Here is a 21874-nt window from a genome sequence, read left to right as displayed (position 1 = left end):
TTTTATCTTCTCACCATCATGTCCTACGACCGCTACATTGCCATCTGCAAACCCCTGCACTACGGGACCCTCCTGGGCAGCAGAGCTTGTGTCCACATGGCAGCACCTGCCTGGGTCACTGGGTTTCTCAGTGCTCTGCTGCACACGGCCAATACATTTTCACTGCCCCTGTGCAAGGGCAATGCCCTGGACCAGTTCTTCTGTGAAATCCCCCAGATCCTCAAGCTCTCATGCTCCAACACCTACATCAAGGAACTTGGGCTTATTGTGGTTAGTCTTTTAGTAGCATTTGGGTGTTTTGTGTTCATTGTGGTGTCCTATGTGCAGATCTTCAGGGCCGTGCTGAGGATCCCCTCTGAGCAGGGACAGCACAAAGCCTTTTCCACCTGCCTCCCTCACCTGGCTGTGGTCTCCCTGTACATCTGCACTGCCATGTTTGCCTACCTGAAGCCCCCCTCTATCTCTTCCCCATCCCTGGATCTGGTGGTGTCTGTTCTGTACTCGGTGGTGCCTCCAGCAGTGAACCCCCTCATCTACAGTATGAGGAACAGGGAACTCAAGGAGTCTATAAAGAAACTGATGAGTCTTTGCTTTTCAAAACTAGTAATGAACTGACCTCCCTCTTCTGCCTGTCACTTGTAATATAACTCATTACCACTTCAACCTGAGTTTTGTACGTTTGTTTTGTTGGTTTTTTTTTTTCTCTTTTCCTTTGCTTTTAGCTTTTCTTTGTTGTATTAATGCTTCCCACAAGCAAAATTATTTGTCATCTTATATCTATGTCCATATCTACCTGTCTGGTGTGACCCATAGTCTTTGTGTAAATAAGGAGCTGTGCTCTCTGTGTATATAAAGTGAAACAAAGGACCCTGAACTGCCTTGTTTGCCCAGAATCCTCTCTCTGAGATCTCTGCAGATGCAGAAGCCATGTCTGTGTGCTGAGTGAGCAGGAGCCACCCTGAACTGGGTCTTTCTCCCATCCTGACCAGCATGAGCCTGCGGACTCACCCCATGGCCCTGGGCATCACAGCCCACTTGCTCTGCAGAGCAGCACTGCCAGCTCGGGGCTGTATGGAGCATGGGAAAGGGGTGCAGGAACAGCTGGCCAGGTCAGCACAGATCAGGTCTCTTGGGAAAGGGCTCTATGGGAAAATGGGATGTTCCAGGAGAAGAGTGGGGCACTGTATGTGTGCAGAGAAGACACGGACAGAGAAACCCTTTGCTGCAGGTGGCAGCTTGGGGCAGGCGTCCCTGGCACTGTGGCAGCAGGACCTTCCTGAGGATCCCCTAGGCCAAATGTCTCATGCTGTCCCGGGGAGCAAGTCTGGACCTGGGTCTGCAAGCTGCCTGGGCTGGAGATCTGCTCAGCATGCCGGCTGGATGAACATTCTCACTGTCCTTCATTCTCACTGGTCCCCACTGCTGTGGGACCAGTTCCAGTGTGGCTGCTCTGCCGAGCTTGGCTGGGGAGAGGGCAGGGAGGGGCACAATTCAGGCGGGGGTGGGAGGGCTGAACTGGCAAATGCTCCAAAGAAGAAAACACCAGTGAAGAGCTGAAGTGTGTGAGTGTGCAGGGCTGGCACACAGCAGTGTCCTCGTCCAGCCAGGCTCCTGGGAGAGCCCTGAAGGACCAGCAGAGCAGGGTCTGGTGTGTGCTCATGTTCATGGGACTGTCCTGGGGCAGCTTCCCCAGTCATCACCGACCAGCCCTTCAAAACCACCATTTCCTGCACTGGCCCTTCACCCCAGCTGAGAGAGTTTGTTCATCTCTCAACACAAGGACACTAAGTCAGAAGTCAGTGTTTTCATTGTATGGATGAGATATGAGCATACATATCACGTACATAAGGTGAACCCGACTCAGTACAAATACCATCAACTGTTCCTGCAGGTTCCATGAAGGTCTGTGGGACAGTCAGTCACAAGGTCACTTCATGTTGCCTGTAACATCCCATTGGAGACCAGCTGAATGCAGCACTGGGATGTGCTGCCTTGAACTGAGCTCCCCATGTCCAATTCTCATGTCCCATGTCATGGGACACCTGGATCATTGGACTGAGGACAATTATATGAGGTTTAACAAAGCCAAGTGCTGGGTCCATCACTTGGATCACACCAACCCTGTGAACGCTCCAGGCTCAGGGAAGAGGGGCTGAAAAGCTGCCTGGAGGAAAGGGATCTGCGGGTGTTGACTGACAGTTGCTGAACATAAGCCAGAATGTTCCCAGGTGGCCAAAAAGGCCACCAGCATCCTGGTTTGTATCAGGAATGGTGTGGTCGGCAGGACTAGAGAAGTGATTGTGCCACTGTTTTTGGCACTGGTGAGGCTGCATCTTGAATCCTGTGTTCAGTTTTGGGCTCCTCATCATAAGATGGACATTGAGGCACTAGAGAGAGCACAGAGGAGGCGTCGAAGCTGCTGAGGGCCTGGAGCACAAGTTTGATGAGGAGCAATTGAGGGAACTGGGGCTGTTCATCCTGGAGAACAGGAGGCTGAGGGGAGACCTTCTCACTGTCCACAACTGCCTGAAAGGAGGTTGGAATATGGAGGGTGCTGGTCTCTTCTCCCAAGAAGCAAGTGATATGACAAGAAGAAATGGTCGCAATTTGCACCAGGGGAGGTTTAGATTGGATACTAGGAAAAAATTCTTCCTGGACAGGGTTGTCGGGTGGTAGAACAGACTGCCCAGGGCAGTGAGGAGTCACCCACCCTAGAGTGCTGTAAAAGACATTTAAACGAGGTTCTTATGGACATGTTTTAGTGTGAGAACTGGGTTATGGTTGGACTCAATGATCCCAAGGGTCTCTTCAATTGAAGTATTCTATGATTCTATGATTCTACCTCACATGAGAATCCACAAAGCCAACTCAGTTGTGGACGCTGACAGAACCCTGACATTCTGACCCAGTGAGATTCATCTCAGTTGCCCTGGACAGGCTCATTGCAAGTGCTCCTGTCTGTTACGTCACCCTGGCCTGTGATTCTGGATTGCACTTTCAAAATGACAGTGCTACTGAGGAGGACCTGGCATCTGTCAAACCCATCTTCAAGAAAGGCAGGAAGGAGAATTGGAAGAATCACAGGCTGCTCAGCCTGCCTCTGTCCCTGGGAAGGTGATGGGACAAGTCCTCCTGCAGCCATCTGCAGGCACTTGAAGGACAAGAAAGGGACTTGTGTACCAAAATGGGCAGGGGAAAGAAAGACATGTTATGTGTATGAAATTGTGCCAGGCCTTGGACATGGTCCCCCTTGGTGTCCTTAGAGCTGGACTGATGCTGTCTGGACTGAAGAACTGGATGCTTGGTGGGAAGTTCACTGAAATATCACGCCCAAATATAATCTGTGATGCAGTGTCCTCTGCGCAGTTACTTGTGCCATCCCTCAGTGACCAGCATTTGGGTCAAAACTGCTGAAAGACATTATTCTCCTTTCTGTGATGTGATGGAGATAATACAATACTGAGTGGAGACCTTGAGCAACCTCACTTGGTCACCATGCTTTGAGAAAGAGAGTGAAACAAGAAGCTGTTCAGGGATCTCTTCAAATCTGACCTACTCTATGATTCAATGAATCTTTCCCCTGGACAAATTTTTGAAGATGAAAAAAAAAAAGCAGAGGAGGAGATGGTATAAACATAAAAACAGCAGTTACTGAAGAGAATGTTTCTCCACTCAAATAGTTAGAAGGAAATATATTTGTTTAATCGGGTCAGGTCCTGTGTTATGTCTGGATTATGAGGAGGGTGATGGGTGGGTATGGTATTATGAGGTCACTTGTGTCTCAGGAACTCATAACTGAGTTGGAAGGGTACGGCTGTGAAGGGGACAGTAGGGTCAGTTCTGTGTCTGGAGGGGACAGGCCAGCAGCAGGGACATGGCTGGGAAAGAACCTCTGTCAACATGCCCACAGGTCCTATCCAGGAAGAGGGCTTGGAGCTGGGTTCTCAAGGCTGACAAGGCTGGAAGGCACTCAAAGAACCCAGGTCTCTGTCCCCTTGGCCATGGCAGTTGTCTCTGCCACTGAGGCCCAGGAGAAGCCATGTTGTCCTCATGGCACTGGGGCCTCTCTGCCTCCTTGCAGTCCCATGGGGAAGCTGGAAGTTGTTGTACCAGTGTTGTCCTTCCCTCAGCCTTGCACTCCCAGGGTCCCAGGAAGAGCCCTGAGCCGTGTGTGCTTACATCCCATCTGTACAATGAAAACACGGACTTTTGACCTAGTATTTCATAGAATCATAGAATGTCTTCAGTAGAAAGGTACCCCAGGATCATAGAGTCCAACTCCTGTCCCAGCGCAAGACGACGACGACAGTTCACACCGTGTGTGTGAGGAGATTGTCCACTCTCTTCTTCGCCGTGGCACTCCATCGACTCCTTGCACCCCCAGGGAGTGTCACACCATTGCCCTGCACTGGGCATCGCACTCCCCACATCCCCAGGAAGAACCCTGAGCCACACGAGAGGGACAGGATCTCCCTTCCTAGGGGCAGGGGCTCAAGGCTTGGCCATTGTCCTTCATCAAACAAATCAAGGGGTTTCTCAGCATCAGAGCTGCTTCACTTTGCCTTTGCCTGATGCAATCACTGCCTCCAATTATCTGCTCTAACGAGTCCCTGGGGAGGTTTTGTCAGTAACAGCCCTCAGTGGGGCCCATTAATGCTTGAAGAGTTTGCTTCTGACTTGGACTTCTTGAGCAGATTCTTCAGTCTGTGCTTGGTATCTGTGGTTTATGGACTCAGCACCAAATACGCCATGGGGCTCATTAAAACACAGACAGCCCTAACGAGCGATGTTTCTTTCTGTAATATTCCTCATATCCAAAAGACTTGTAGAACTAATTGGAATGGTTTCAGTGGGACACTTAATGATGAAGATTGCAAATAAGATTTCATAAAGGAGGGTGTTTTCTCTCAAGGGTATTTTCTGTCATTTTTCAGTGTATAGAAGAAGTGACAGCAGCATTCTACACTGGACATTGATCCCGAGGGTCTCCTGTAGACATCTGCACAGGCAGGAGAACAGTCCCTTGAGGCTGGACACTGTATGGACAACCTCGCTCCTCACCCCCCACCCCCAGTCTGCAGGTTCCCTCTTTGGCCACCAGAGACTTGCACCACTTTTCCTCACATCAGACTTCTCCACTGAGCTCTGCAGGAGATGCTGCAGCTCCTGTGCACCAGCTCCACCTGCTCTCCTGTGTAAATAATGCACAGTTTAATAAACAGTAAAACACTTTCCTCAGATGTGTGTGCAAGCTGGATCTGATGAGGTCCACCATCCACAAGGGACATCCACACAAGAACTATTTTTAGACAGAGAGATAGGAAAGGATAGATAGAAACACAATTAACTTGCTGTGTACCATGTTAATTAGACCTCTGAAGACTGGGGTAAGTTTGTAACTGCCTGAGGCTCAAAGCAGAAACCACACAGTGGAGAGGCAACTGAATGACCAAAGAGCAAGTGGAGGAGGAAACCTGAGGGCACTGGGAAGGGCGAACATCCAGACAGACTGTTGGAAAGTTGTCCTTTGACATGGACATTTAGTCAGGAGAGGTGGAAACTCCTAAATGACAAAGGAGATGAAATAATAGCGTGTTGGTAATAGAAGTACAGGGGAAGACCAATATTTCTTCTCCTGCCTTTAGTACACGGCCTGTTGATTCACTTTTTGTCCTTTTATTTTTTTAGTTAATATGTTAAACAAACCACCACCAAACCCACACAAACAAACAACAAACAAACAAACAAAGAAAACACAACAAAAATATAAACACGTGCACGTATCCAACAGACATCAGTCATTAGTTGTCTCACCATAAACAGCCAGTGCCATTTTAGGGGACCCATTTTATCCGAGGTGCTGGCCTGGGATTGGCATCTATCACAGAGGACCTGGGGGAGACCAGAGCACCTTGCAATGCAGGTGGAAGTTAGGCAGGGGTTCCCAGGGCATCTACACTGGCACCAGGTGTTTGTGTCCCTGGAGCTGAAGAGATTTGTCTCCTAAATCCATGCCCAGTTCTGCAAAACTCTTAGTTTTTCAAAGAAATAAATACCCCAAAATACTTAAAAAGAAAATAAATAAATGTTTAATATGTAAGAATGTAATATGTGCCATATGAAAAATCAATATGTAAAAAGCTATCCATGTACCTGAGGACATGTGTGTCTTATATCCATTTCTAGTTGTGGAAAACACTTTCCTTTTTGAAGAAAATAACCCCCCAAAGACCTAAAAAAAAGGAAAAGTACATTGAAACCTTCCTTGACTTTGAAACTTTGTCTTCAGTTCATATTTTAACTTTCATTGACATTAACTGACATCGGATGGGCCTGCAGGCATGAAGCCAAGATCATTTTGTGTCTTGCATAGAGCCCCATGCCCTCTAAACCTTCCCTGCCCAGGACTCCTCACACTTGGCTTAGAGCGAGTCACACTGAGGTGTTGGCTGGGTTTAGATGTTGGTTTAGATGGTCACCTACAGCACAGGCGCATTCATGCCCCTTAATCATCTCCTCTGCTCCCGTTAGAAACAGAGCCCAGCATCCCAATGGGATCATAAGAGAACTGAGGTTGAAGGGACCTCAGGAGTCTGCAGTCCAACCTGTCAGAAACTGGGTCAGAACAAGGTGTTCAAGCCTTCATTCAATCAGAGATTGAAAACCCGCAAGGACAGAGGCTGCTCATCCTCTCTGGGTGACCTGCGACAGCACTTGGCTGAGCTCCCAGGGCAGGGGTGTCAAATTCATTTTCACCGGGGGTCACATCAGCTTCACAATTGCCTTAAAGGGCCGAATGTATAAATGTAGGAGTAGTTAAATTTATACAGTCCTTTAAAATGACGTTCTGCCATTTGAGGGTAACCATGAGGCTGATGTGATCCCTGGTGAAAATGAAGTTGACGCTCACCTCCTAGGGAAAAAGCTTTTCCTTATGTCCTGGCTGAACCTCTCCTCTTTCACCTGCCACCCGTTCTCTTTTGTTCTTCTACCACACACCATGGTGAAGAGCCTGGCTGTGTGTTCTCCATGATCTCCTTGTTGGTATTGACAGGCTGTGATGAGGTCCCTGTCTGCCTTCCCTTCTCTGGGCTGGACAAGCCCGGCTCCCTCAGCCTCTCCCCACAGGCCAAGTGCTCCAGTTTCTGGCTGTCCTGAGGCCCTTTGCTCAACCCACTCCAGCTTGCCAATATCTTTCCTGAACTGGGATCTGAGATCTGGATGGACTATTCCAGAGAATCCCTTCCCTCCACCTCCTGGCCGTGCTCCTGGTGGCACAGCCCAGGGCGCTCCTGGCCTCCCTTGCACCAGGGCACACGCTGCCTCCTGTCCAGCTCCCTACCCATGCAGACCTTTCCCACAGAGCTGCTCCCAACCAGACATCCCCAGCCTGTGCCATTGCCAGGTGAGTCCCCTGCAGGGGCAGACACTGGTGTTTGTCCTGCTGGGGTTTCCTGAGGGTCCTCCAAAGACTTGCTCTCCTCCTTGAACCCCTTCATTGAGCATAGAGGCCTGGGAGATGGTTTCAGTAAAAACCCAGGTGCAGAAGTCATTGAGTCCCTCAGTGTCAGTGTCTGCTGTTACTAAATTTCCCTCTTCACTCAGCAGCAGCTCTGTGTTCCCTTTCTTCAGCCGTGGTCTCTAACAGCTGTTGAAGCTCTTAGTTTGCTCTTGACTTTTCTTGCAGTCACCAACTCCAGGTGAGCTTTGCCTTTCCCAAAGCCATCCCTGCACAGTAAAGCCAATGTACATGTACTCCTTGTCTGTACCTGTCCTTGCTGTCACCCCTGGCAGCAGGTTTTTGGCCCCTGTCTGCACCTTGTGCTGTGACAGCCCAGCCCTGCTGCCCCACACATGGTCCCATAGCCCCATGGTGCAGGTTCAGCACAGGACAGGGTGCATTCGGGGTGGGGAACGGTCTCCTGACTTGATAGCCAGAGCAGTTCTTGGTGCTTTGTCACCCCATGGCCTTCCTGTTGGGCAGCCTCTCCAAGCTCCTGGAGAGGTCGTGTCACCTGTGGGGTCACAGACAGCCCTGCTCCAGGGTCTGCCAGGGTCTGGGCCAGGAGAGAGTCTGGGCAGAGCTGTCCGTTCCCTGAGACAGGCCCTGAGCCCAGCAGGAGGATGGACATGGCCTCACAGGGAACCTTACCCGTAAACCTGGGGTGCGCGGCCAGTGCTGGAAATGGCCCATGGGAGATGGCCAGTGACTGGGGGGTGATGAAGGCCCTGGGCCACCTTCCTGGTCTGTCCATGTCACCAAGGGCATAGAGCAGTCTCCTCTCTCCTGCACCTGCATGTCTTTGATCCCTTCCAGAAGCCCTGGCTCTGCACCACAACCCCCTCGTGTGAGTCTTCACCCTGCATGGTCATGCACCACAAGATAAACGCTGATGTTTTTCTCTCCCAGGTACTTTCCAGCCCAGTCCAGTTCTCTCAAGGTTCTGCCACCTCCCCTGCCCTCTCTCCACCACCAACACCCTCTCCCCAGCAAAGCCCAGTCAGGGCTGGTGCCACAGCAGTGCCCATTGCGGGTGCTCTGGGCAGTCACCCCACAGCCTCTGCCGCTCTGAAGGGCACAGCAGCTCCTGCAGCTCAGAGAGAAGTCACCCCAGAGGTGGGTGAACACTCATGGTAAAAGGAAAAGGAGGCACCTGTGTCCTTCGTTCTCCTCTCCAGCAGATCCTGAGAGGTCTGCAGCCCCTCCATGCCATCCCCTCTCCCCAGGCCAGCACAAAAGCCCTGGCCCTTGAGGACCTCAAGAGCTCTTACTGCTCCAGGCACAGAGCAGCCTTCCCAGAGCTGATGCAGCCAGGAAGGTGTTTTCATGTCACATTCCTTCTAACTATGCTGAGGATGGATCTCGGACTGAAAACAAACAAAAAAAGCTGTTGTAGGTTCATTTATTTCACTTAAATACAATGAGAAACTCCCCATTTACACAAAGTGTCTCAGTCACACAAAATGTGAGGATACTTAATGGGATGAATAGTGACATAACTTTGAAGATGACACCATGTGGGGAAAAGGGAAAAAAAAAGTAGAGAAAGAAAAACAAACTTAGCCTGTCATGATGTACACTGGAGCCCACTGCAGAGAAAGTAGGCCGTCTATGGCTGCTGAAAACATCCAGTAATCAGCTTCCTCAGAGCATTCTTGAGCTCCTGGTTCCTCATGCTATAAATGAGGGGGTTCAATGTCGGAGGTACCAGCGAGTACAGAACAGACACCAGTAGGTCCAGGAATGGGGAGGAGACAGAGAGGGGCTTCAGGTAGGCAAATGCACCAGTGCTGATAAACAGGGAGACCACGGCCAGGTGAGGGAGGCAGGTGGAAAAGGCTTTGTGCCATCCCTGCTCAGAGGGGATCCTCAGCACGGCCATGAAGATCTGCACATAGGACACCACAATGAACACAAAATATCCCAAAACCAGAAAACCACTGAAAGCAAGAAGCCCAGCTTCCCTGAGGTAGGAGTGTGAGCAGGAAAGCTTGAGGATCAGAGGGATTTCACAGAAGAACTGGTCCACAGCATTGCCCTTGCTCAGTGGCAGTGAAAATGTATTGGCTGTGTGCAGCAGAGAATAGAGAAACCCAGTGGCCCAGGCAGCTGCTGCCATGTGGACACAAGCTCTGCTGCCCAGGAGGGTCCCGTAGTGCAGGGGTTTGCAGATGGCAATGTAGCGGTCGTAGGACATGATGGTGAGAACAGAATATTCTGCTGTTATAAAGATCAAAAACCATAAGATCTGGGCAGCACATCCTGTGTAGGAGATGCCCCTTGTGTCCCAGAGGGAATTGGCCATGGACTTGGGGAGACTGGTGGAGATGGAGCCCAGGTCAAGGAGGGAGAGTTTGAGTAGGAAGAAGTACATGGGGGTGTGGAGGTGCTGGTCCCAGGCTATGGTGGTGATGATGAGGCCGTTGCCCAGGAGGGCAGCCAGGTAGATGCCCAGGAACGGCCAGAAGTGCAAGGGCTGCAGCTCCCGTGTGTCTGAGAATGCCAGGAGGAGGAACTGGGTGATGGAGCTGCTGTTGTACATTTGCTGCTGATGAGCACGTGGCACTGTCACAGGATCAAAAGAAAGTGACAAGTTAGGGGAGACTTCTCTGAGCAAAATCAAAGCTATTTCTCATACACCCTCCCCCTGATCCACACCCCCTTGTCCTTTTCCAGACCTTCCTCCAACTCTGTGGCTGAGCCCTCGTGGTTCTGTCTGCAGGTGCCACAAGGAGCAGGGCCTGTGCCCACTGGTTCTTTCCTTGGAGCCCCCGGCCCTGAGGGCAGAGGCCTTGCTGGGTGGGAGAGGAGGCCAGGGGGCTGCTCAGAGGAGGGATCTGCACTGCAGGGGATCATACACAAATCTCTGAATTCACCCTTTGACTGCATTTCTTGTTTGAGTTTCATCTCATTCATTGATCCTGTCCCTTCTGCCAGGAGATTTTCCTCCTGGGAGGTGTTCCCCTGTCCATGTCTCTTCCCTGTCAGCACTCACAGATCATCCCACCGTCTGTACCCTCACCCTGGCTCTCTAGATCCTGCCTGTTCACAGGGCACTGCCTGGGGGCATCTTCCTGTTTGCAGGTTGGAAAAAAGGACAGGTTCAGCTGCTGTGATGCTCCTGCTGTCCACAGGCAGGGGAGTGGCTGAAGGGATGTTCAGAGGCTTCTGGCAGATGAACTGATCACTCAGAGTTGCAGTTCAGGAGTCTCAGTGACTTGCTAAAACTTGAGAGCTTCTTTTACATTTATCTTTTCCTACAACCTCCCTCCCCTGAGTCATGGAAGAGATAACTAAAAGCTCCTTATCTTTTTAGTAATATCTGTAGAGATCTTCTTGAAACGTCCTATTGTAAGAGGTCTGGAGTGAGCAACCCTGACTCACAGAGAACCCAACAGCAGAAGGACCTTGCCCTGCCGTGGGTCGCTCCTTCCCCCCGCAGCTTCTCCCCTCAGTGTTGTTGGGATCTCCCTGGGCAGCCTGAGCGCTGACCCTGGCAGGCAGCAGAGTACCTGCCCTGGCACAGCCCTGGGGTGCAGGGACCCTGCTCTGCAGGACAGGGCTGGGCACCCCTGGGTGCTCCCCAGGCAGTCATCCTCAGCAGAAGGTGCCATCATGCCCTTTCCCACTGACAGTGCAGCAGGGAAACCCTGCTCTGGAGTGTGTTCTTCTCTGCAACAGAGATACTGTGAGAGAGACCTGGCAGATCCTGCAACACTGTGTCATGTGCCGCTTTCAGGACATTCCTTCAGGAAAAGCAGTTGCATTGTCCTACATGCAGAGACTTACCGTGTTAGGACTGTGAAGATTTGTCTCTCAATAATCCCTTAGCAACCAACCACCTACATTGCCTTTCATATTAATTTTCACCGGGGGTCACATCAGCCTCACGGTTGCCTTCAAAGGGCCAAATGTATAAATGTATGAGTAGTTAAATTTATACAGTCCTAAAATCACATTCGGCCATTTGAAGGCAACCTACTGGAAGGCAGGAGGGCTCTGCAGAGGGATCTGGATAGACTAGAAAAATGGTCTGATTCCAATGGGATGAAGTTCAAAAAGGCCAAGTTCTGGGTCCTGCACTTTGGCCACAACAACTCCCTGCAGCACTACAGGCTGGGCACACAGTGGCTGGAGAGCAGTCAGGCAGAAAGGGACCTGAGGCTGCTAATTGACAGGAAGCTCAACATGAGCCACCAGTGTGCCCAGGTGGCCAAGAAGGCCAATGGTATCCTGTCCTGTATCAAAAATAGCGTGGGAAGTGAGGCCACACCTGGACTATTGTGTTCAGTTCTTACCCCCTCAGTTCAGGAAAGAGATTGAAGCGCTGGAGTGGATCCAGAGAAGAGCAACAAGACTGGTGAAGGGACTTGAGCACAAGCCCTATGGGGAGAGGCTGAGGGAGCTGGGCTTGTTCAGTCTGGAGAAGAGGAGGCTTAGAGGTGAGCTCAGCACTCTCTAGAACGACCTGAAGGGCAGTTCTAGCCAGGGGGGGATTGGGCTCTTCTCCCAGGCAGTCAGCAATAGGACAAGGGGGCATGGGCTTAAACTCTGCCAGAGGAAATTTAGGCTGGAGATTAGGAAGAAATTCTTCACAGAGAGAGCGGTCAGGCATTGGAATGGCTGCCCAGGGAGGTGCTGGACTCACCGTCCCTGGAGGTTTTTAAACTGAGATTGGACATGGCACTTAGTGCCATGATCTAGCAAACAGACTGGAGTTGGACCTAGGGTTGGATTTGATGATGTCTGAGGTCTTTTGCAACCCAGTCCATTCTGTGATTCTGTGATTCCCACTATGAAGAAAACCTCCACCACCTCTGAAACCACCCTTCGAGCACTCTCAGGCTACTCCTGCACTGCTGCAGCCTCACCAGCGCTGCTGGGCCAAAGCAGCCCAGGTCCCTCAGCATCCCACACCATGTGCACAGGTGCTGAACCTGCCTTGGCAGAGCCCTGCACTCTCCAGTTCCTCCCTGCTTCTCCAAACTGGGAAGCCGCACACTGGCACACCCCCGTGTGTGTGGGGTCACACCAGTGCTGAACCAAATGGGATGAGAACTGTGACTCTGTGACTCTGTAATTCTGTGATTGTGACTCTGTGACTCCATGACTCTGCTGTGGCTCTGTGACTCTTACTGTGACTCTGTGACTGCAACTCTGTGACTGTAACACTGTGCCTCTGTGACTCTGTCTGTGTGACTGTGTGACTGTGATTCTGGCTGTGACTTTGTGACGGTGACTCTGTGACTCTGACTCTGTGACTCTGTGACTGTGTTTCTGACTGTGACTTTGTGACGGTGACTCTGTGACTGTGAGTCCGTGACTCCGTGACTGTGAGTCTGTGACTCCCTGACTCTGTGACACTGTGACTATGACTCTGGCTGTGACACTGCGACTCTGTGACTGTGTGACTGCTGCCCTGAAGCTCTTGAGGTTCACTAGAAGTGGATGAACCTCCAGAAGGGTCTATGGGGCACCTAGAACCTGGGTGGGTTCCCCATGATTTTTGGGGCACCTAGAACCTGGTGGCCCTTCCCAAGCACCCTTGGACCACTCAGACCCAAAATGTCCCATCCCTGGACCCCTTGGGCCACCCACACCCAACATGTCCCCTCCTGGTGAGGTAGGACCTCCTGGTTCTGACCCACCTGCCCGTTGTCCAGACCTACTCAGGGCTCTTTTGTGTGACCATCAACCACTACAAGTGGCTGCCCATCTACAACGCCGAGGTGGTGGCCGCCTACCAGGGCAAGAAGCGGAGTGAAGCTCCTCCCCACATCATCTCCGACTCGAACAGTCTTACCAGAACATGCTGATGGGTAGGAACCTCCTGCTGGGACCCCAAACTTGAAGATCCCACCCCAAAAATGGGTCCTGACCTAGACCTGGTCCTCACCTGGAGGATGGAGAATCCCAAACATCTCTTCGAACTTCATCCCTCCTCATATGGAAGAGGGTGAACCCCAAGATCCCAAACATCTCCCCTAATGTCATCCCATCTCTCTCCTCCTGGCAGATCATGACAACCAGTCCATCCTCCTCACGTAAGTCACTGCCCCTCAGGGCCCTGATCTTGGTGTCCCCAAAGTGTCCAGGAATGGGACATATTGGATGCAGAGTTGGGACATTATAAGTCTTGGTGGCCCAAAGTGTCCAGAGATGGGACATGTTAGGTCTTGTTGGCCTAAGGGGCCCAGGAATGGGACATCTTTCCCTGAGTAGCTCAGGGGAGACAGGAATGGGAAATTTTGGATCTTGATGGCCCAAGTGGGCTGGAGATGTGATAATTTGAGTCCAGGGATGAGATACCCTGGGTCTTGGTGGTCTCACAATGTCCAGAGATGGGACATACAGGCTCTTGGTAGCTCAAGTGGTCCAGAGATGGGACATATTGGTCTTGGTAGCCCAAGATGCCTGGACATGGGAAATCTTGGTCTTGGTAGCCAAAGGGGTCCAGAGGTGGGACATCCTGGGTGTTAGTGGCATCACAGTGTCCCAGGACGGGACATCTAGGCCTGGGTGTCCCAGAGTGTCCAGAGATGGGACATTTTAGGTCTTGGTGGCCCAAGATGGCTGCAGATGGGATATCTTGGGTCTTGAGATGGGACAACATTGGTCTTCATGGCCCCAAAGTGTCCAGGAATGGGACATTTTAGGTCTTGGTGGCCTAAGGGGCCCAGGGATGGGACATCTTTCCCTGAGTAGCCCAGGGGATACAGGGATGGGAAATTTTGGCTCTTGATGGCCCAGTGGGCTGGAGATGGGACAATCTGGGCCCAGGGATGAGATATCCTGGGTCTTGGTGTCCTCATGAGGTCCAGAGATTAATCATAGTGTTTCTTGGTAGCCAATGTGGTCCAGGGATGGGACATCTTGGTCTTGGTGGCCCAAGATGACTGGACAGAAAGCATCCTGGTCTTGGTAGCCAAAAGGGGTCCAGAGATGTGTCATCCTGGGTCTTGGTGGCCTCACAGTGTCCAGTGATGGGACATCTAGACATGGGTGCATCAAAGTGTCCAGGGATGGCACATTTTAGGTCTTGGTGTCCAAAAGTGTCCAGGAATGGGACACCTGGGGTCTGGGATTGGACATTTTATGTGTTGATGACCTAAGGGGCCCAGAGATGTGACATCCTGGATCTTGGTGGCCCAAAGTGTCCAGGGAATTGTCCTGTTGGCCTGGGTGGTCCAAGGGTTGGGGAATTTTAGGTCTTGGTGGCCCAAGGGGGCTGGAGATGGGACATCTTGGGTCCAGAGATGGGACATCTCTGGTCTTGGTGTCCCCAAAGTGTCCAGAGATTGGGTCTTGGGTCTTGGTGTTCTAAGGGGTCCAGGGATGGGACATCTTCGGTCTGGTTGGCCCAAAATGTCCAGGGGTGGGTCATCCGGGGTATGGGATGGGACATTCTTGCTCTCAATGGCCCAAGGGGTCCAGGGATGGGACATTTTAGGTCTTGACTACCCAAAGTGTCCAGGGATGGGACATGCTGGGTCTTGGTGGCCTCACAGTGTCCAGGGATGGGACATCTTGACCTGGGTGTCCCAAAGTCTCCAGGGATGGGAGATCTTAGTTCTTGATGGCCCAGAGTCTCCAGGGATGGGACATTCCAGGTCTGGGATTGGACATTTTATGACTTGGTGGCCTAAGTCATCCAGAGGTGGGAAACCTTTGTTGGAGAATGGCTTGGAAATGGGGGACGTGGGTCTACAGAGCGGTTGTATGAGCATAGCCTATTCTGAAGGCCTTAGCATAAGTAGCAAGACTGGGCCGCAGTGGGAACCGCTGACTGTTTCAGTAAAATCAGCAAGGTCACTGAGACCTTGGCAGAGTTTCACAAACAGCTATCAAGAGCACTACAGTGTAGAATAAGCATAGCTAGCAGCTGCAAGTAGGAGGACCATGCAAATGTGACTGTTAGAGCTTAAGCCAATTGGTAGGTGACAGGTATGCATAATTATCGTGAACTGTATAAGTATATGCTATTCGGGCTAATAAATCGAACTATGCTTTATCACTCATATTGAGTCGACCTGCGTGTTCCTCCGCCGCTCAAAAATCCTTGGTCTTGGTGGTGCAAGATGTCTGCAGATGGGACATCTTGGGTCCCAAGATGGGACAACCTTGGTCTTTGTGGCCCCAAAATGTCCAGGGATGGGACATCTTTGCCTGGTTGTCCCAGAGTTTCCAGGGATGGGACATCTTGGTCTGGGTGGTCCAAGGGTTGGGGCATTTTAAGATCTTGGTGGCCCAAGGGTGTCCCAGAGTGTGCAGGGATAGGACATCTTGAGTCTCGGATGGGACATCCTGGCTCTCGGCGGTCCAACAGTTCCAGGAAAAGGACATTTTAGGTCTTTTGGTGGCCTAAGGGGACCAGAGATGGGAGATCTTGGCCTGGTTGGCTCAAGGGGGCTGGAGATGGGACATTTTAATACTTGGTGTCTCCAAAGGGTCCAGGGATAGGCCATCTCCCTAGGGGTGCAGGGATGGGACATTATAGGTCCTGGTAGCCCAAGGGGCCCAGGGATAGGATATTTTACGTCTTGGTCACCTAATGTATCCAGGCATGGGACATCCTGTGTCTTGGTGGCCACATAGTGTTCAGGGATGGGACGTCTTGGTCTTGGTCACTTAAGGGATCCAGGGATGGGAAATTTTGGCTCCTGATGGCCTCAGAGAGTCCAAACGTGGGACATCTTGTTGGCCTTAAGTGGTCCAGGGATGAGGCATCCAGGGTCTGGTTGGCCCAAGGGGGCTGGAGATGGGACATCTTGGGTCCAGAGATGGACAACTTGGTCTTGGTGGCCGAAAGTGTCCAGGGATGGGACATAGCGGTGGTGAGAGTGGCCGTGTCTCTTCTTTCACTGGGACCAGGCCACGGTGGGGTGACCGCCTCCCTGCCCTGTATTTAAAGGGGTGCCTGGGCAGGCTCCTTTGTGACATCACAATGCCCCACTGTGGCAGTTGCACAACCCCCTGAGATCCAGAGCCTTCAATAGGGCAGTTGATGGCTCCTTAGCACCTTTTGTGCTCCACTGTGCCTCTCCCCATGTACACACCAGGGTGGTACCAAGGTACTGGCAGTCACATTCTCCCCCACCCTGGGCAGGCTGACTTCACCTCCACCAGCTTGATACAGGCAATTAACAATTAACTAATTAACACTTAAAGAACTAACACTTAAAGAGCTAACAGAGAGCTAAGCCTTAACCCACATCTCTATTGCCTAACCTTGCCTAGCTTTGTGTAACTTATTGTATGAGAAACAGGAGTTTGCTGACACCTTGCAAAGATAAAAAAACCTTGGGTGCATTCTTTGTGCATCCTTGGGTGAACTAGATAACAGAAACTTGGGCACAGGACAGGAGATACGCCAGTTCTAACCAGCTCAGCAGTCTGAGTCCCAGCCAACTCATCACACTGGACCAAAGGTCCCAGGTACAGAGAAGAGGACCCGGGGTCACGATCACTGCGCAGCTGCAACCAGGAGGAGCTGGAGGTGGAGACTATGGAAATGGTCTTCCAGAACTCACTGTAATAAGAACTGCCTTCTTGGGGACAGGTTATGAATGTGTATAGGCATTCCTAAAACTTTCATGAATATGTAACATTTTACTGCATTTAACCAAGCTCACAGCTACTGGAAATACACACAGGTATTAGGTGAAATTATTCCCGGTATGTCCAGTGCTGTAAATACATACCTTCTTTACAATCTCAAGGGTTGCAAGGTCATTTCCATGTCTCACATGCACCTGCTGGTGGTCTTCCTCTGACTGCCAGGCACATCTCCATGACAGTCCTGCAAGGTGCTAGGGCAGCAGTGACCTTGCAAACAACATTCAAGCTACGTGCATGTTGGTGGCTTATCAGTTCCTTAGGCACAGCTTTAATGACACACACATAGACCAGCCATGTGCCTGAAGGTGGCCTATCAGGTGCTCAGGTGGAAGTGACCTCAGAGCCACCATCACAACTGTGTGCCTCTTGCCGGCCCACAAGTCCCTGAGGCACCACAGACCTGGTCCCAGCAATGCTGCCCATCTCCTCCTTGGTCCTAACAGCTGGTCAAATACCTGTAACCTCACGTCCTTCTTCAGATGGCCCGTGGCTGCTCCAGAATCACCCTATGTTGCCCCAAGGGGCCAAACTGCTTAAGTATGGTAGGGAGAGGGATTGGAGGTGATGGGGTTTGAGCATGGGAACGAGAGCTTTGAGCATGAGGTGTTCACTTTAGAGGTTAGGGGTTAGAGCTTGCTGTTCAGAGTTAGGAATTAGGCATCTGGTAATCCGGTTAGGTGCGTGGTTAGTGTTAAGGGTGTGGGGTAGCTTTGTGAGTTAGGGGTGTTTTTTAGGTTTGTGGTGAGGGCTAAGATTAAGGCTGGTATTTTAAGGCTAGGGATACAGGGTAGAGGTTAAAGTGAGTAAAAGGATAAGACTAAGAATAAGGGGTTGTGGGCTTGGGATTTGGCTTAGAGGTAAATTTTGAGATTGGGTTTAAAGTAGTGCATTACTGTCAGGGTGAGGGCTAGCATTTAGGGGTAAGGTTAGAGTTTAAGATTATTGCTTAGAACGCAGGTAAGGGCCTAACATAAATGCCACAGTCAATGTCACAATGGCATCACTGTTACCTGAAACCCTCCAGATCTTTCATCTCTCTTGGCCAAGCCATTCTTTCCTCTCCTCTCTTGACTCAGTTCACCTTGACCTTCCCACATCTGTCATCATCTTGGGAGCAGCTTTCTGATGGCCTTCATGACTTCTGAGTATTTGCCTTCCCGCTGCTGGTCAGTCAGTTCCTGTGACAGAAGTGACCTCACAGCAGCGTCCAAAGGGACACAATGAGCCGCTGTGCTGCTGAGGTCCCTGCTCAGCCCACCCAGCAGCCCTGCACCACCCCTTAGGTCCCCTACTTCAGCTCATGCCTACCAGCTCATACTCCAGAAGAGCTCCCATAGGTCCTGGGAGACTTTTCCCAGTCACACGTGGTGCTTCAGCTGCCTCATGAAACTTTTCGTAGTTATTTAGTTAGTTAGTTAGTTAGTTAGTTAGTTAGTTAGTTAGTTAGTTAGTTAGTTTTGACAGCACCATGGGCAAGTGTCAGCAAGCTAATTAAACACTGTATCTCTATTTGAATGTTTTTATGCAGCCATTTCCTAAAATGACAGAATCACAGAATGTTAGGGATCAGAAGGGACCTCAAAAGATCATCTAGTACAATCCCCTGCCAGAGCAGGAAATACATTGCCTACCAATGGTTAGAGAAACACTGTTCAGAGGATCTTGTCAATTTGTATTGGCACATTTTATATCTCTACTTCTTTCCCTCTGTCTCTTTTACTTGCCTACCCTTTGAAGAGCTCTCTGAGGAAAAGATTAATTGAATTATGGAATACCACAGATTGGAAGAGACTCCCCTGTCAGAATCTTTGCAACAGTGTCTTCAACTGGATCAAGTGAGGCTCCCCTTACAACTGTTCTGAGTTCTTATAATTCAGCGAGCCTGTTGTCCTGCACATCCTCTCTGGCATTTGCAAGCAACTTAAGTAATTGCTCAACTTTATCCAGTTTTGCAGCAGAAACTGCTACAGGGATCTCTGAAACAGTCTGATTCTTCACCCAGGATGTTAATAACTACCTTTATGAACAGGAAATAGGCCCAGGCACAGCAGGATCTGCCTGTCTCCAGCACTGTCTGGAATCCCACAAGAAGAAATCCCACACAAGTTGGGCAAACCTTTAATTTTTGCTTATTTTGGAGGTGGTTGATATTGAAGGAGGTTGACTTTACTCAATCACTTGGTTTCATGTTGATCCATTGTCTCAGACTAGTTTCTCCTGTTGTCTCTGTGGACGATGAGATGGGAAAGTCCTGGGAGCACCCAGGTGACTAATGACTGAAGAGCTCTGGTTGCGCACCTGCACAACTTTGTTTCACCGCCTCAAACCCACCATCTCCTCCTCTCCCCCTTATCCCCTTGCATTTTGAATCATCCTGGTTTTGGAGCTGTCTGCTCTATTCCTTTCTATGTCTGAAAACAAATGTAAAGATGAAGGGAAAAACACCAGATTTTATTGTATATGTGGGCTTTTTTTGTGCTTCTTTCTCCTAGGTGTGTGGTTTGATTTAAAAAATATAACTTAAGAAAACTTAAGTCAAGTCGAGACTTGACTAGTGAGTTTCACCTACCTCACAACAGGTGCCTGTGAGAGTTTGTTTTCCCGAAGCTCCCTGTATAATCAATGGAGACAGGAGAAAACTCTCAAGGCTGGGTCCTCCCAACCTATAGCTGGCACGCAAAAGAAAAGTTACAAATCTCTTCCAGTCAGTTTTCTTCTGGTCTGCATTTAGGTCAGGACATTTAATAGTAACAGCAATGAGCAACTGTTTGGAAGCAACTGCATTTCAATGCAGATGGATGTCAGATGAGACTGTGTGGAACCATAACCAATTTCAGTCATTATTTAGAGTACTAAAGAAGATGAGTTATACTTGTTCTCTATTCTGCCCTCCTATCCCCTTTCCTCAAGAAAGCGAGAGCACGAAGCTGTGGAAGAAAGCAGGGGATTATGGAAGAGGTGCTTGATACTGCTTATTCTGAAATCAATAGATACTCAGGGACTCCTAACCCAAAAAGGCAAGTACTGAAGAGTAGAAAGAAAAGCTTTCAATATACATTTGATATGATTTGATTTGATTTGATTTGATTTGATTTGATTTGATTTGATTTGATTTGATTTGATAGTTTAGCATTTGTGCAATAAAAGGGATGACTTAGCCACAGAGGTGTGATAGATGTTTGGAACCAGTGTGCATGAATTTGGAATTTGGCAGGAATGGCATAAAATAGCTAACAGACTTTAAAATCCCCTGTGTTGAAGGAAGAATTCTTTATGAGTGTTTGAAAAAGGTTGAAAGAAGACGACAAATTGTCTGAGAACTCCAGTTTAAACTTGATAGAGAAAAATCAGGGTATGAGAAATGCTTGAAATACTTTATTTGTGTACTATAGGAAGACTGCAAGGAACGAAAGAAGCAGAGAAGGTTTTGTAAAGCCTTTCACCCAGACTGTGGAATTATCACACTTGTTTTTTGCCATGTTCCTGTCTCAGCATCATGAACTGAAATTCAACATGGGACCAGAAAATGGAACTGCAGTTACTGAGTTTGTCCTAGAGGGTTTCTCAGGGCTTGATCAAAGACTACAGCTCTTACTCTCTCTGTTCTTTCTGCTCATATACCTGACAACAGTGATGGGGAACACTACCATAACTTTCCTCGTATATGCAGATCACCGCCTACAAACCCCCATGTACTTTTTCATTGCCAATCTGGCCTTCCTAGAAATCTGGTTTACATCCTCCACAAGCATAAAATTGGTTGTGATCCTGGGTTCTGGTAAGAGAACAATCTCACTAAGCAGCTGCTTTGCCCAATCCTATTTCTATTTTTCCCTGGGCTGTACAGAGTTTGTTCTACTAGTTGTCATGTCCTTTGACCGCTATGTTGCCATCTGCCAACCTTTGCGTTATGCTGCCATCATGAAGCCTCAGCTCTGCATCCACCTGGTTGTTGCTGCTTGGGTCACAGGCTTCACACTCTTGAGTTACCGCCTGGTCATCCTCTCCCAGCTGACTTTCTGTGGCTCAAATGAGATCCATCACTTTTTCTGTGACAACTCCACCTTATTCAAACTGTCCTGCTCTGACACCAGCTTGCTCTGGAAAATAGACTCTGTTTTCTTATCATTTGTCGTTCTCGGTTCCTTATGTTTAACTCTGGCATTTTACATGTGCATCCTTTTCTGCATTGTACATCTTCCAGCAGCCTCTGGGAGGAAAAAAGCTTTTACCACGTGTTCTTCCCATCTCACCACTTTGGCCATTGCATATGGGAGCTGTATTGTTCTCTATGCATGTCCTTCAGAATATGTTTCCTTGGAGACTAACAGCATTGTAGCGTTGCTGAACACTGTTCTGTACCCATTCTTAAATCCATTCATCTATGGTCTCAGAAACAAGACTGTGATACTGGCCCTGAATGAAGCCATTGCCCGTACAACAACACAGATTTTCCCCTAATCATGAGGCATTTCTGGACAGCATTTCCAGTGATCTGCTATCATATGCTAGATAATACCAATGCATATGTATGCAACCTCCAGACACAGATGACTCAGGAGATTTATGTTCTCGTTGGATGTTGTTAAGTGATAAGAAGCTCCTCTGCACACACAAAGAAGGCACTAACAAAGGCAGGAGAAGTAAGTCAGTTAATACCCTGCCCCGACTGCTCCCAGCACCATCACATGAGCCACCAACTCATCACAAGCCCACCTCCAAAACCAAGAATAGCACAGAGGCTCATTGGCAAGT

General features: G+C 49.8%; 1 protein-coding gene across 1 annotated transcript; it reads left to right on the top strand.

The window, feature by feature from the left end:
* The first annotated feature begins 20596 nt into the window (after window positions 1-20596).
* LOC136116218 (olfactory receptor 6E1-like) lies at window positions 20597-21580 on the top strand. Its single transcript, XM_065862419.1, has one exon. The coding sequence runs from the start codon at window positions 20597-20599 to the stop codon at window positions 21578-21580; it is 984 nt and encodes a 327-aa protein (XP_065718491.1).
* The last annotated feature ends 294 nt before the right edge of the window (window positions 21581-21874 follow it).

Source organism: Patagioenas fasciata, unplaced genomic scaffold (assembly GCF_037038585.1).
Source record: "Patagioenas fasciata isolate bPatFas1 unplaced genomic scaffold, bPatFas1.hap1 Unplaced_16, whole genome shotgun sequence".
Classification (NCBI taxonomy): Eukaryota; Metazoa; Chordata; class Aves; order Columbiformes; family Columbidae; genus Patagioenas; species Patagioenas fasciata.
The sequence above is the reverse complement of the archived record's forward strand: the minus strand, read 5'-3'. Positions and strand labels throughout refer to the sequence as shown.